General features: G+C 32.7%; 1 protein-coding gene across 1 annotated transcript in view; it reads right to left on the reverse strand.

Annotated features, from left to right (window-relative positions):
• The window catches only part of LOC127708799 (uncharacterized), a 126058-nt gene that overhangs the window by 37166 nt on the left and 72903 nt on the right, over nucleotides 1–15989 (reverse strand). The window contains exons 20-26 of the mRNA XM_052213924.1: nucleotides 15021–15177; nucleotides 13745–14025; nucleotides 9046–9246; nucleotides 4076–4205; nucleotides 3093–3127; nucleotides 2017–2161; nucleotides 1637–1851 (exon numbers count right to left, since the gene is read on the reverse strand). Coding sequence (XP_052069884.1) covers nucleotides 1637–1851; nucleotides 2017–2161; nucleotides 3093–3127; nucleotides 4076–4205; nucleotides 9046–9246; nucleotides 13745–14025; nucleotides 15021–15177 — 1164 coding nt within the window. The remainder of the gene's footprint in view (nucleotides 1–1636; nucleotides 1852–2016; nucleotides 2162–3092; nucleotides 3128–4075; nucleotides 4206–9045; nucleotides 9247–13744; nucleotides 14026–15020; nucleotides 15178–15989) is intronic.

Here is a 15989-nt window from a genome sequence, read left to right on the forward strand (position 1 = left end):
ATATACACGATGTGCACGACACGATTTTAATATTTACACTTGCGTTTGAGGCAACATGTGTAAAAAGTTCAGTGAACAAGGCTTTTATGGAAAATTATTATCAACGTAAGCAATACTTCAAGGCTGTACCATTCATAAATATATATATTGCACAAAAATTCGACAGTTTTAAAATAGGAAGATGTGGTATGATTTCCAATTTGACAACAATGCATCAGAGTCAAAATGTAAGCAACTATGGGTCACCAAACGGCCTTCAACAATAAGCAAATCCTATACATCACAGTCAGCTATCAAATGCAAAATGTGAAACTATTCAACCGATAAAACCAACGGCCTGATTTGCGACAAAACATTAACAAAAACACATATAACAGACAGTAAGCAGCAACAACCATTGAATTACAGGCTCTATGCTTGAGACAGGCATGTACCACGAACAGTAATGTAGCAGTACAACAGTACAAGAACAAACTAAAAATATATTTCAAATGGCTTGACTTAACTAATTGGTAAAAGGCACACAAAAACTTTCATTTAGAAAAAATGTCACAAAGTAACGATCTAAGAGTACACGCAATTACTGAAAGCTAGTTCAAAGTCAAGTACAATATAAATATCATGTTCTCACATATCAATCCATACACAGTCCGAGAAAAGCACGACCTTGTGCAATGCAAACTATGATTAGTCTCTTTTTCTTTAACAACAATAAGTTCTAATTGAGGTACCAAACATAAAAGCTATATTTCAGTTTTAAACAAACGACTGAAAAAATATATAGTAAGGATGGTTCAAATCGTTGCTGCAAATCAGTCTTTAAAGTAAGTGTCCATTGATATGTTGGTCCTTAAACTGAAGTATCTGTGCATATCTTTTTTTATTCAAACTTTTTTAGTGCCTCAGAGATATCCTAGGAAGACAAACGTATATGTCTCGAGAGTAACGAATTAAAATAACAATGTTAAATATAGTCTCAGTTGTATTTAAAGTGAAACGATAACACTAAGAACCACTGTTGTTGTTTTTTTGAAACAAAGAAGAATGTGACTTATTTTCAAAATATTATAGTTTCATTTTGGTCTTTAGAGGTTAAATATTGGTAATTTTGCTTTTTGACAAAAACAGTCTATATTTTTGTGACAAAAGTAAATTATTCCAGTGTTCTATGATTTTTACTTTCTACGAATTATTTCTTAGTTCGTAGACATTTAAGCTACTAAACATGCAGTATAAACTATCATAAATCATCGAATTATCTGTGTGTAGAAGTATTTTTATAACTTCAAGTGGATGAAAATCCCAAATTACAAAATGTAATCTATTCCTATTTAAGTGATTTATTCTAAATTTTGGTGGATAGATGTTGAATATATGGTCTATTGATTTAAAGGCTCTGGTCAATATTTTAAAATTCAATGAACTTGTCATTTTTCAATCAAGAGATATCAGCAATAGATAAATGAACCACAAGAACATTTTTTTCTATATTTTCTCACTGAATAATTTAAAGTTTGATGATAATGCTGATCGCCACCTGCCCATTGCCTTCTTATTCCTAATTGTCAGTTTGTTGCGTTTTTGCCCTTGATATCGCCATTTCTTTAGACAGTCCTCTTTATATATAAATAATCACCTTTTGAATTTCTATTTTCACATCAATAGAACCAGTTACAGGGTAGCTCGGTATAATGGTTACACCATTGCTGCTGATCGCTTGGAAACATACATCGTCAGCACACAGTTTTACCGTAAATTTGTATGTCAAACCAGGCTGTAGATCTAACTCATTCACTATCACATGACTTTGGCTTCCTATATAACTGAAGTCTCTGTACTGTAGCCACATATCTACAAACATATAGTGACGCTCACTTTTACCAATATGTATATAATAATTTGGAGTGGAATGTAAATGGACAATATAAGTCATTGTGCTTTCTCATAAATTATCTCTTTATTTCAAATGTTGACAGAGTATACCATAATTTATCTCTCAACAAATTAAATAAATACCTCCAACTGGAGATCGTTGTTCAACGCTCCAATATGCACTTCTAACAATTTGTTTTAGTTTGTCGTCTAGAATTTCCCACTTAGCTGAAAGAGTTGTAGTCGAGGTTTGGAAATCTACATCGGTTTCGCATCTATAAATAATATCCTGTGAAAAATAATTAATAATGTAAAACATGTAAAATATTATTCAAAATAGACTAGTAACGTTATTGGTGAGTTTTTCATCCAATTTTCAATAAAACAAATTAGTTGTGGTAGTTCGTATCTCAATTCCGCGTGTTCTATGTAATGCTTTATCGACCATTTCGTGTCTTTTCATCGGTATTGGCTTAATATCTTGATCTTTTTATCATTATGTTACCAATATCTTGATCTTGGCCTCGGTATTGACATAGATGGACGTCTTTATTCAATGATCTTTGACAAACGTGATGATTTCAACTTCCCAATTATTAATATATCTCACTTTATACGTAATGTCGTGCATTTTCACACTAAACGGACTTCAATAGAAGGTCCTGGGTGTGCTAATTACACAAAATCTTCGCCACCAGAAATATGAGGAGAAACGACTGAAACTGATACAACATAAGTATTACGTTCACCATAAATGATTTGTGGTCCTATATGATGTGTTTATGTCTCAACTTACAAGCGACATGTTTGCTCTGTATTACATCTTTAAATACCCAATTAGTCGTCTTATCTATAAACGTACTGCTAGTATCCTATACCCGATTGTGACAATTTTATAATGAATGGTTGTGGAAATCCATGGCCGGTGATACATGATATGTATGAGACGCTTACCTTATCGACGTACCCGGTCGCGCTCCTTTTGGAGATCATGCGATTTTATTAGTGTTTTATTTATTTTTTACCTTGATTTGTTTCTTTTTGATGGATGTATAACATTTGAATATCTGATAAAACTACTGTTATTTAGCATGGTGTTGTCCGTTTTCATAAGACTGTTTTTTGTGTTACTTTTCTTGAGTATCTTCTCCATCTTCCCTGTTATTTAAATTTCTTTTTAGAAATTACATAATAAACATCATTAACTGTCTTAGACTTACCCGTATATGATGACTCCCATTTAAGACAACAGGGTCTGCAACAAAGCATATACCGTAAATAAAACTTAAATATAATTTATAAACTTATGGCCATGCTTAGTTTTCAAAGATATTCATCACAGTAAGAAAACGTATAACATGAATACAATGATTGAATAATGAAAATATTTAAAAGTTGAGGAATACAATCTCTGTCTCTGTTGTTTAAAGTGTAATCATGAGAGAAAAAGAGAAAAAGATTCAGGTAGTCATTTTTCTTGGAGAGTTCTAGAGAGAAAATTTGAATAGATTCCATAACAATGCACACTTACTATTTAGCTATTACATTTCAATGATATATTTATCTCACGCTAGATGCAGCTATATGCGCTGCAAATATCTCTTTTTTATCGAACGGATAACGTCAGTATCGGGAATTTCTTTTGTTTCAGCCCTTCTGAAGTAATCAAAAGGACATATGTCTCTATAAATAATTGCAACAACAGTAAATTCGACCCATGTTTCAAATAATGAAAATACTAGATTTTCAATCAACTTTTCAATGAAAATCCGCCATCGTACACTTAGGTATACACAAACAACAAACAAATCAATGATTCACCCCTACATATACACTAAACTATTACTTTGAAATATTTTTAAGCAGATAGCTATTCGTACAATAAAGGAAAAGATAAATTTTAGATATACAAGTTTTAGAAACATGATGAAAGCAAGGATCGACGAACTTTGCTCCTGTTTTGCAGCGAATAAAAATAGATTTTATGTTTTCATACAAAATATGTACGAACACAAACCATGCCATCAGTTAAATATAATATCAAATTTCGATTTCCATGGAACAAAAGTATTGTTAATAATATTTCGTTCGTTGTCGAACATCTCAGAAATGGGTTTGTAGTCTTACTTTGCTCGTGACTTATTCCTAGGGATAGAAATTTGTGATGGGGAATTTTAAACAAGACTATGAAAGAAAAGAACACCTGCGCATAGAGACCCATCATTAATGATTACTCCCGATAGTTCTGTAGCATTGTTGATAATGGTAATTCCGTCTGATGATTTCTTGATAGAACCAGTTTTGGTAACAGCTTCGACGGTTACGTAGTATTTCTGAAAGTAAATAATATTTAAAGAATTTTCGCATATTTTCAAGATGAAGATTTATTGCCAATATCCCTAACATAAGTAATTCTTTATGGATAATCAGATTCAGGGACAAGAAAATGCAAACACAAAACCTAGCAAACCGGGTTGTCCCTAGAAATCATAAAATAAAAACTCCTTGAAAATATAACAGTTAAATATATAAATTGCCTACACAGTATTACTTTTTAAAATTAATGGATAAAAACATACACTATCACAATGTGTATTCTTAAAGTTATCCTGATTATACCATTTGAGGTATCAGGGTTTTTTTCAAAACTTATATATTCATGGCTGAATATTTTTTTTTTATTTGACAAACATGCCTACTGACCGACTTGATTTTTAAGCAAAATGCAAACAAAACATAATCAAATACAAAAAGAAAAAAAGCAGCTTGCAAAATTCGTTTATTCAAAAATATTGATAATGTACTGTCACTCAAAAAATTGAAAACAACACGTTTAATAATTTCATGCGTCCAAAGCGCTTTTCTGGATTTACCTTCATCAGGAACGCTCAAAGCCAAAATATGAAATTCGAGGGATGTATAAGTACCGAAACAGTTGAAGAGCTATATGACAAAAATACCTAAAATAAATAGCCAAATTCGTCTAAGGTCAACTTTTCCTGAGGGTGTTGAAACCTTAGTTTCTTTATAATTTCAAAATTTATCGACAGACAATTTTAGAAAGGTTTGTTATAAATCATGTCAGTACCAAAGTACTGACTACTGAGCTGATGATACCCTCGGGGACTGATAGTCCACCAGCAGAGGTATCGACCCAGTGATGTAAAAAATTGAAAACAACACGTTTAATAATTTCATGCGTCCAAAGCGCTTTTCTGGATTTACCTTCATCAAAAACTCACAGTTCAATGAGTGCTTGCATCACTAGCGAACTTGAGAAACTTGAGAAAAAAGATACTACAAAACAAGAAGGTCTGCTTCATATATTGTTCTTTTCCTCAAAATTGTCACAGATGGAAGACTTCAAACTAGAATATAGGACAAAATGATGATTTCAACTTTCCATTTCTCAGTAGTATACCTCTGCCCAATCGAATGGCGTTACGCTCGTGCATGTTCACACTGACTTCCTTATAAGGGATGTGCTACTTACACAAAAACTAGTCCAACAGAGTTATAAGGAAGAACAACTGATATTAGTTGACCGATACGATATGTCTGTGTCTCAACTCACTAGCGATTTAGTCTTAGATCTTTACATACCAGAATAATGGTCTTATCTGCATTCGCATTATGGGTGATGTATAATGATGCAAAAATGCGTAATATTTAACATTAATATTTACTAATAAATTATAAATAAAGTTTTGTTGGATAATGGAAAAATGCACAGAAGTTAAAGAGAATATTTATCAATGAATTATAAAATAAGTTGACCAAGGAATAGACGTAAATAAAAAAAAATTTCAGAAAGTTTAATTTGTTTATAGAACAATTTCCTAAAAATATCAATGTAAGTGTTTTATCTTTTTAAGCATATCTAATAGCGTTGTCTCAAAAAATGTCCCCCAGCTAACTGATAAATGTGTCAGCTTAGAAGGCATAAAGATAATTATACATACTTTTTGAAAGTAATAGACTTGAACAATTAAGATCAAGTAATTGTTCCTTTATCCGAGATATTCCATTGTTCATTAAAACAGATATCAAAGAAAGCTATTGTATTTAGTAACAAAATATTCACGTGTAAAATTAGGTCCAGTTCTGCTATATAAAGTCGTGCAAAATTATTTGGTTCATTAGACTGTGAACCAGAATAAAAATGTAGTAAGCAGACTGGATTGTCCGTTGAGGTCCCGTTGTCATGCCGAGTCCAAGCTAGTTCCCAAATAACGTAACATGAATGAGAGCAGTTCCCCGAACAAATATTTAGTAGTAACATGAAACAAAGACAACAACACAGATTCCAAACACGGGACCAAGCTCCCGCATAATATATTTACAGATTCCAAAGACGGGACCAAGTTCCCGCATAATATATTTTGGTGGAGACGAAGTGGTAAAATCATCGGTACCTATAACAATGAACAACATGAAAAGATGGACTTCGGCACAGTTCGACAAACTACAGCTTGCAGTCAACTGAAGGACAACTATAGAAACAGAACATAGTTAAATCAAGAGAACATCATGGCTGAACAACAACGTAATGTACATTTTAATTATTTCAACATAATAACACCTCGTATGTGCAATGGTTCGGGAAACCCGTCAAATTGGTTATTATACTTTAGAAAATGGATCAAAATTTATTCAATATTAAACGAAATTCTTGCCATTACTTCCCATTTTATTTGAAACGCAATATAACAGGAAATAGGCTTTATATGTACATAAAACAAAATCCGAATGAGAAAGGCACTTTTGATCGTAACTTGTATGCAAAGAAAAGTTTTTAAATTGTTTTAAATAATGGATAGGTATGTAAAATAGAATAGACATGCTTAAAAAAAACAAATTTATGAAATTTGTGAGATGAATTATAATAAACAACGTAAGTTGTAAGTGTAAATTTTAAGGTGAAGTCCAAATTCCTTTTACTTCAAGGGCAAATTTCGTTGATTTGCAAAATCCTTTTGTTTAAGTGAGGACTGAGCAGCAAAATAAAGTTGTTAAACTTAAATTTCACTGAAAGTAATTATCTGTAGGCTCATATGGTTTAGAAAATCGTTTTGAAGAATGTAACGACGGAAAATGCAAATAAAATAAATAAAATAAATAAAATAAATAAAATAAATAAAATAAATAAAATAAATAAAATAAATAAAATAAAATAAATAAAATAAATAAAATAAAATAAGTAAAATAAAATAAATAAATCAATTTGATAGAAAATAAAGAAGGCAAATAATGTAATGGGGTTTGATAAATATTTAAGGTACAAAGATTCGTGTACGAAAAAAAAAAAAACGAAATAGAACATTGGAGAAATTTAAAATGTAATATTGTTTGGAAGTTAAAGTTATAAAGCGGTTTATATTCATTTAAATGTGAATGATTAAAAGAAATGCCTCTGTTTATATGAGAACCATAACATAATGCCTCAAACTTATTAACTTACAAAAGATAAAAGTACATAGAATAAACATCTGTATAGGAAAGTTGGTTGTTTACAAATTTGAATAAAAAAAAAGAAGCTTTTTGTGGATCATCAGTCCATAGAAAAGGCAATGCCATGATAAGACACGGAGTTCCACAAGGAACAAAGATAGTAGATGTATAAATAAATAGAATAAATAAATATGTAAGTTTGCATTGTGTGCTGCAGCGATAGCTATTGAATATTGAGTTCAAATTAATATGTAAATTTCCACTTAAGAGAAATAAAGGTTGTCTGTGTCATAGGAGTTTTTGGGGTATTCACGACACCCTTAACATTAGTGCTATGTATGGATTCGCAACTCATATAAAAACGTGACTAAAGCTTCATAAATAGTCTCTTAAAGATTAATTTTGATATGAATTGAAAAACTTAATAGGTTATCAAACTGTTGTAGAGTAAGTAATTATACACTTTGTCAAAACTTGTCCAAAAATAAGTAATGAATCAGTAAAGTTGTAATGATAAAACAAATATTTAAGTCATGTTACTTTGAGGGTATTATTCACGATAAATTTGGAGTCGGAGCAAACTACCAATGAAAACGGGCTTACACCAAAAAATGGGTATGACGCCGTGATAGATTTGGAGTTCGAGCAAGCTATCAGAAATGTGGGCTTACTCCCTAGTAATTTGATTAATTACATATAGAGTGAAAACTGATAAAATAGATAAATATATGAACATGGAAAACCACTTTGCCTATCAGATAAATTAACATCGTTGGAAGAACAATAAACGTAAGAGTTATAGATTTGAAAACAAAAGTATGTAGATCGTCATTTGCCTGAAGCAATCAGATTAATATAAAATTAATAAATGATAAAAAAAACTTAAATGATGGAAAATTGAATGCTGGAAAATGAAAGTAAAATAAAGTATATAAACTAACATAAATAAATGAATAAATAAATAAAATTGAATTATATTGCATTGCTAAAGTTTTGAGATAAAATAGGTGACGTAAGAAATAAATAGTTTCGTCTTTTTGTTAATAATATAGTTAATCTAATTTTTTTAATTTTTTCGATCATAGCTATAAAACGTGACGTTGAGAAATCTAGACAATAAGCTGTTTTTGTGGTAAACTTGCACTCTAAAGCACAGATAACTTATAATATAGAGACAAGAAAAGAAATTATTCAGCCAAAGAGATAATGAAAAATGTAAACACTGAAAAGAAATATATTTGAAGAAAAGTAGATAAAGTTAACGAATGACTGTGCTGCCACCTGCAAGACAGGTAACAGTAATTTACGGACCGATTTTGACAAATATGTGTGAAATAAAATGTGTGTTCACTTGAATATTAATCAAATAACACAATGATAGAGTTTAAGAAAGTATAATTTCAAACAATGAATGGCATCAGTATGATAGTTCCTTGTCCTGAAACATTGATCAATCATATGCGTACTATTTTAAGTTTACTAATTATCTGATTTTTTTCCCCGCATAAAATATTTACTGATTCCAAAGATGGGACCAAGTTCCCGCATAATAGATGCATGCATAGCTGGAGACGCTTGCTGTATCGACGCACCCGGAATCTTTACCTTTACGTCATGCGATTATCTCTATTTCTTGTTTCATACCTTGATTATTCTTTATAAACGATTAATTATATTTGAAAACTGGTTAACTTCAATTGTCTTAATGCAATGATATCATACCTCAAAGTTTGTTAGCAGTAAGTTTTCAAATACATGTTGATGCGTCGAACTGTCAATGTTGTTTTTTGTAGCAACATCACAGTTTCCTTTCACCATTCCAACACAGACTTTATAATGTAAAGATAAGTGTGGATGGTAAAATCCTTTCCATTCTGCAGCAAGAGAATCAAACTTCACAGAAAAATCAATGTCAATAATGTCCTGAATATAAAAAATCATAACATGATAAATGAAAGGAAATACATTGTTAAACAGTTATAGTTTTAGGGGATTGAAATAAAAAAAAGTTTAGAAGTTAACAAAGCATGTTTTAACAAGCTCACCAACTTATATATTGAATATCTATGTTTTGGTGTATTTGGTGCATTACTCGAACGCAACGGAAGAGCTTCGCTATGTTAGCGACAGTGTAAATAACTTTTAAAATTCATTTAATGGACTGGATATAAACAAAACATTGTTTTAAAACGGATATATATATATTCTGTTGAACAGGTCTGTCATCTTTCATACAAAACTTTAACTAGTATAGACGGTATTCTGATAAATAACAACGATACCCAGAACGTCCTAAATTATGACCTGCATAAAGATTTTCTGCGTTCGGATATTTACTCAAGCAACTTTCAACACCATCTCCGTGCAAACGTGGGTTGTTCCATCTTCCATGTGAGTAATATATAAACTGGTGGTTAGCGCTTGTTGGCAGCTCCCACAAAGGTACATCTGTGTTTGAACTATATTATAAATTTGATGTTTTACTTCGAATTTGAACTTTATCAACAATAGGCTATCTATAGCTACCAGTAATCTTAGATATTACAGTACGTCCATAGTTAAACTAAATCACCGCACTAGGCGCGGAACAAAGGCAGGGAGGCATGTGTTTCGACCGATACGATCTATTACAACAACACAAAGACCTTCAGTGCCTGTTCGAATAAGTTTCGTAGACAGGACAAATCTTGTACAAATTGCGATCAACAAGAATGTTCCAGATACTTTTAGTGCTATTGAATCCTTAGTTCGATCGCGTGAAAATGTCAAAAACGAGAACAGATGTAACTCATCCAATCTATCAAAAATTCAAACTACGTCGAATGTCGGCTCTAACACCGCTTTGTCACTTGTTACGCTTAATACAAGGTCTGTCAAAAACAAAACGACGTCTGTCTGTGACTTTCTGACATCAAACAACGTTGACATTTTTGCACTGACTGAGACATGGCTCGGCAGTTCAGTTGATAAACACATTATTTCAGAAATTACTCCAGATGGATACGATCTTCATCACGTTGCAAGGACCAGTCGGAAAGGAGGTGGTGTAGCCGTTATCTTCAACAAAAGCTTGGAAGTAAAACCTGTTTCCAGCAAACATTCTTTTTCACACTTTGAACTGTTAGAATGCAATGTTTCTTCAAAACATCACCGTTTTCGACTTTGTGTAATTTACCGCCCACCACCATCACGTATAAACAAGCTAAAGACGTCAACTTTCTTTGAGGAATGGTCCACATTTCTTGATCAACTTGTGATAATTCCAGAAGAAATTGTAATAACTGGCGACTTAAATTTTCACCTAGATGACAAGAACAATAGTGACGCTTGTAAATTCATCGAAACGTTGGAGGATCATGGACTTCAACAACATATAAATGGTCCAACTCACATCCATGGACACACCTTAGATGTCATCATTACAAGAGAAATCAGTTCGATTCTAAAAAATACGCCGGTCGTACATGATCCGTATTTATGTGACAAGAAAGGTAATCCCGCTGGTGACCATATGGCACTGTTCGCTCAGCTAAGAATCTCAAGACCGTCGAAATATCGCCAAACAGTGACTTACCGCAAATATCGAGACATCAATCTGGACGATATCAAAAATGACTTTGTTGAATCGATTCCACCTGTTGTAAATGCAACAGAACCTGTCGATAGCTTGGTTAGTCTTTACAATACGAATCTGATATCGGTTATTGACAAACATGCACCGATAGTCTCAAAGGAGATAACACTTCGACCAAATACCGAGTGGCACACTGAAGAACTCCGCGACGCTAAAAGGAATTGTCGTAAAGCTGAACGCCGCATGCGGAAAACAAATTTGACCGTTCATCAGCAGATACATCGGGATGCTTGTGTACATGCGAACAAACTCCTTATCCGATGTAAAAAAGAACACTATTCGACCAAAGTTGAAGAAGCTGAACACGATCAGAAACAACTCTTTCGACTAAGTAAACGCATTATGGGAGAAAAGCAAGAAACAATTTTACCATCGCATAAAGATGAAAAAGACCTTGCTAACAAGTTCTGTCAGTTTTTCATGAACAAGATTGAAACGATTCGGGCAAATTTAAGCGCATCTAATAAAAGCTCCATCACTATGTGCGACATTATGAAATCAGACGAAAAGTTTAACGGTGAACATTTATCATCATTCAAACCAACAACCATTACGGAACTCACGAAGATCATACAATCTGCACCATCAAAACACTGTGAACTAGATCCAATGCCTACCTATTTACTAAAATCTTGTTCAAACGAACTTCTACCGGCAATGACAAACATTGTTAATTGCTCGTTGTCAGAATCACTGGTGCCATCTTCATTTAAGCAAGCTATCGTTCGACCATTGTTGAAGAAACCTAGTCTAGATCGTGATGTGTTTAAAAATTACCGTCCGGTGTCAAACCTTCCGTTTTTGTCGAAGGTCTTGGAAAAAGTTGTTTCATCTCGGCTTGAACACCACATAGAATCGAATAATCTGCACGAAAATCTGCAATCTGCATACCGAGCTCGTCATTCTACAGAAACAGCTCTTCTACGTGTTCACCACGATATAGTTTCTGCACTGGACAAAAACAGTTGTGTCGTACTCTTGATGCTCGATCTTTCAGCCGCATTTGATGTTATTGACCACAAGATTTTACTAGAACGTCTGAACTATTCTTTCGGAGTCTCTGATAGCGCCTTATCGTGGATCGAGTCTTACTTGAAAGATAGAACTCAGCGAGTTGCCATTGGCACCAAACAATCTGACGATCTACGTCTTCAATATGGTGTGCCTCAAGGCTCTGTTCTAGGACCAAAGTTATACTGCATGTACTCGAAACCTGTTGGTGAAATATGCAGGCGACATAAAATGCTATACCACTCGTATGCCGACGACACTCAGGCATATCAAGTGATTAAACCGGAAGGTGATTGGGACGATCTATCCGACCGTTTGAGAGCGTGTTTGTCAGAGATATGCGACTGGATGACTTCAAATATGCTGAAACTGAATCAGGACAAAACAGAGCACATCGTCTTTGCTCCGAAACATCGAGTTAAACAGTTATCAAAGTATGAGCTACCCTTCGATGGCACTATTTTAAGTGATGCGAACTGTGTTAGGAATCTGGGAGTGTTCTTTGATAAGACCTTGAGTATGGAACAGCAGGTAACAGCCGTCTCAAAATCATGTTACCACCAGATTCGAACCATCGGAAACATTAGATCATATATCACTGAAAATGCGTGTAAGACACTAGTCTGCTCTCTTGTCACCTCCAGATTAGACTATGGGAACGCTTTGTTATATAATGTAAACTCTTCCACTATAGCAAGACTGCAACGCGTTCAAAACACAGCAGCTAGACTTATCACAAGAAAAAGGAAGTTTGACTCCATAACACCTGTTCTGATGCAGCTGCATTGGCTCCCCGTGCAATACCGATCACATTTTAAACTTTTACTTTACGTTTTTAAGGCATTACACGATAAAGCACCTAAATATTTGGAAGAACTGATTGTACCATACGCTCCTATTAGAACACTTCGGTCAGAAAATGAAGGACTCATAACGAAACCAAGAGATGTCCGCACTAAAACATACGGTGAAAGGCGATTCGACCGAGCTGGAGCTACATTGTGGAATGACCTACCAATTCATTTACGGAAAGAACAATCGCTTCCTCGTTTTAAAAAAGGTTTAAAGACACATATTTTTAGACTGGCGTACTGTGATGTGTAAGACCTGTGATATTTATTTATTATTCTAACAGTTTAAATGATAGGGCCTTTTTATTTTTATTTTATTTAAATTTTTAATTTTTAGTTTTAAAGTTTTTATTTAAGAGACTGTTTTAATTATTTTTTCTCTGTGTTTTACTGGTTAAATTTTTACCTTATATTTTCTCTTAGCTAAGTGAATTAATCCTTAAATGCAAATTTTTATAGGTTTTACTTGTGTATATTAAATACTTATAATTTTCATCATTATTTTAGTTAATTTTGGTTGTCTGTTATATTCTAATATGTTTTTATGGTATTCATTGTGATATATAATTCCCCTTTCAATGCTTTTAATTTACATCATTATTCTATTTAATTTCTGTTTCATTCTTATGTTCATATATATATATATATTTGCTATTATTGTATGCATTGTGATAATATTTTCCTTCAGTTTTATATGTTAAGCGCTTAGAGTATTATGTTTATTAGATAGGCGCTATATAAAAGCTATGTAATAAATAAATATTCTCATCGCATCAAACATCTTTCAATCATTAACAGAAAAGTTAAAAAAAAACCAACATCTTTATTTTTTATTTTGATGAAAACAATATGAAATATATGTTTGTTTCTATTTGTTTTCTAATGTCGACTTCATTAGGGGAATCGACCCACATTTAGTTATTACCTTTAGAGAACTATCATTGACATTGTATGGATTTATGTCATACACTATCCCAGCAGACGGTAACTGTATGTCGTGTGTATAAACCACTGATGTCTGAGTAGTGGACAACTCAGCAAGATTTGTAACTTTAATGGTGACATAGTAATTATGATGTCCGTGTAATGACCAGTCCAGTGACGATGTGTCAATAGCTGTGCAATGAGGTGGTTCTGTCTTAATACATTTGGTATTGTACTGTAGTGAACGATAAGAAACAACGTCTGTTCCACCTGCAGTATGACCTAACAAAAATATGTTGTGGATAAGTGTATGATACATAAGGAGATATGTTGTAGTTTAAATCCTAGAAATGTGGTTACAAAGCTTGCAATTTTGAACGATGGTCACTAACCCATTGTATCAAAATGTGTGAATTTCTACGAACTCACTATGAAATTAAAATGTGGTGCTTTCATGCTTAAATTGTTATATAGTTTCCTTACACCAACTAACATCAAAACAAGTCTCGTCTTACATCCGCACATTATTGTCTGGTAATATTTTCAAAGAACAAGTTGAATTTTATTTTCGTTTCGATCTTCATTACTTAAACATGATGTAAAATAATAAGTTCAACAAATAATTAAATAATACATACACATGTCGAAATCCTGAAATTCTGTTATTTCTTCAATTTTCCAAAAAAATCAAGTACCAGCAGTGAATTGGGAATTGAACATCATTCCAGGGTGATACGATAAAGAATGAGGTACAGAAATGGAATGAAAATTGTTGATGAGCCTTCAAATTCAGTATAAAAACTGTTACTCATTTGATACTTTATGTTGCGATACACTCTGACACTTCTTTTGACAGTCATAAATATATATATTGACTGGTTAAAATAGATTCCAAATCGTGTTTCAAAATTTCACATTTGGTCAAGCTAGAATTATTTTTTTTTACAAATTTCGGGATGTTTTGGGGGTTAGATAAGAGCACATGAGATCTGTCCGAGTTTTGGTGGGCTCCTGATGCTCAGTCTTTAGAATTACTTTTGTGTTTTATATACTGTTTTTTATCGTTGTTTTTTCCATGGCGTTGTCATTTTCACTTAGGTTTGAACTTCTAATTTGTAATTTCCGCCTCTTTTTTTCTATCACCATCAGCATATACCATATGTAATATTTCATTAAATTTCTAGGAATTGCATGTAACATGGTGGTTATAGGATCCATTTTACTTTTATAACAAATATGTATGCAACAAAAATACTGCTTTAATATTTCATACAAACCTAGTGCAAACTGATATTTAAGAGGATGAGGATCCTCTCCATCTGTAAATGCTGCCCTGGACCAATTAGCAATAAGTGACCCATCTTTGAACTCCATATCAATGTGTGAACCAGTAAAAACTGGAGCTGTAACGTCTATTACAACAGGACCATAACTCTAGACCAATCAAAACAGGCAAAGTTATTCAGAATTATAAGAAAGATTTTGTTTCTAAATTAAAAACAATGTTGTACCCTTAACATATATATATAGGAAGTTCGTAGAATACTGATGACCAATTTTGTATGGTCTTGAAATACGATATGATGTTTTCCTGCGTGTATATGCAACATGTTCGTATTTCATGAGATATTTGTTTACATGTAAATTAAATCACCACATTTCTGCGCAAAGTCATAAACATGCTAGTCAAAAATCTCCAGTCCTTTTTCTGCGACGTGTAATGAAAGTTTTTTTTGGGTCATTCGTATTAGGTAACCTGAGTTTCAAGATTTGCGAAAGAGAAAATATGAAAATACAAGATATCTCAAAGACTATAGCTCGGTAGTACCGAGTACCAAATCCCCAAATTATACTCAACTAATAGGTTTCTTGCCAGGAGATTGTCACTTTCATTTCATAAAATGGATTTTTTAAATGCATCAGTGACTTCTAATAAACACGCCTTTATATGTATTGTATTAACGATTAAAAAATATAGCTGATGTTTGATCTGGTTTGACTATGTAATCATTTATATTGAATGTGTGTTTACTTGTATTGATAAGCTTATTGTTTACTTAATAATTAATTGTATTAAACTAGCTATTGATTAATTTACAGTATATAATGTTTGCGACTTGTATCTAGTTTCAGATAATTCTGTAAAAAAAAGAAGCGTTCATAAGACAACGACCCATAATACGTAGACTGTGTGAAACTGTGTTACCATTTTGTAGATATTTTTTCGAGCAAGTGTTCGAGTATTG

Source organism: Mytilus californianus, unplaced genomic scaffold (assembly GCF_021869535.1).
Source record: "Mytilus californianus isolate M0D057914Y unplaced genomic scaffold, xbMytCali1.0.p SCAF_7, whole genome shotgun sequence".
NCBI lineage: Eukaryota > Metazoa > Mollusca > Bivalvia > Mytilida > Mytilidae > Mytilus > Mytilus californianus.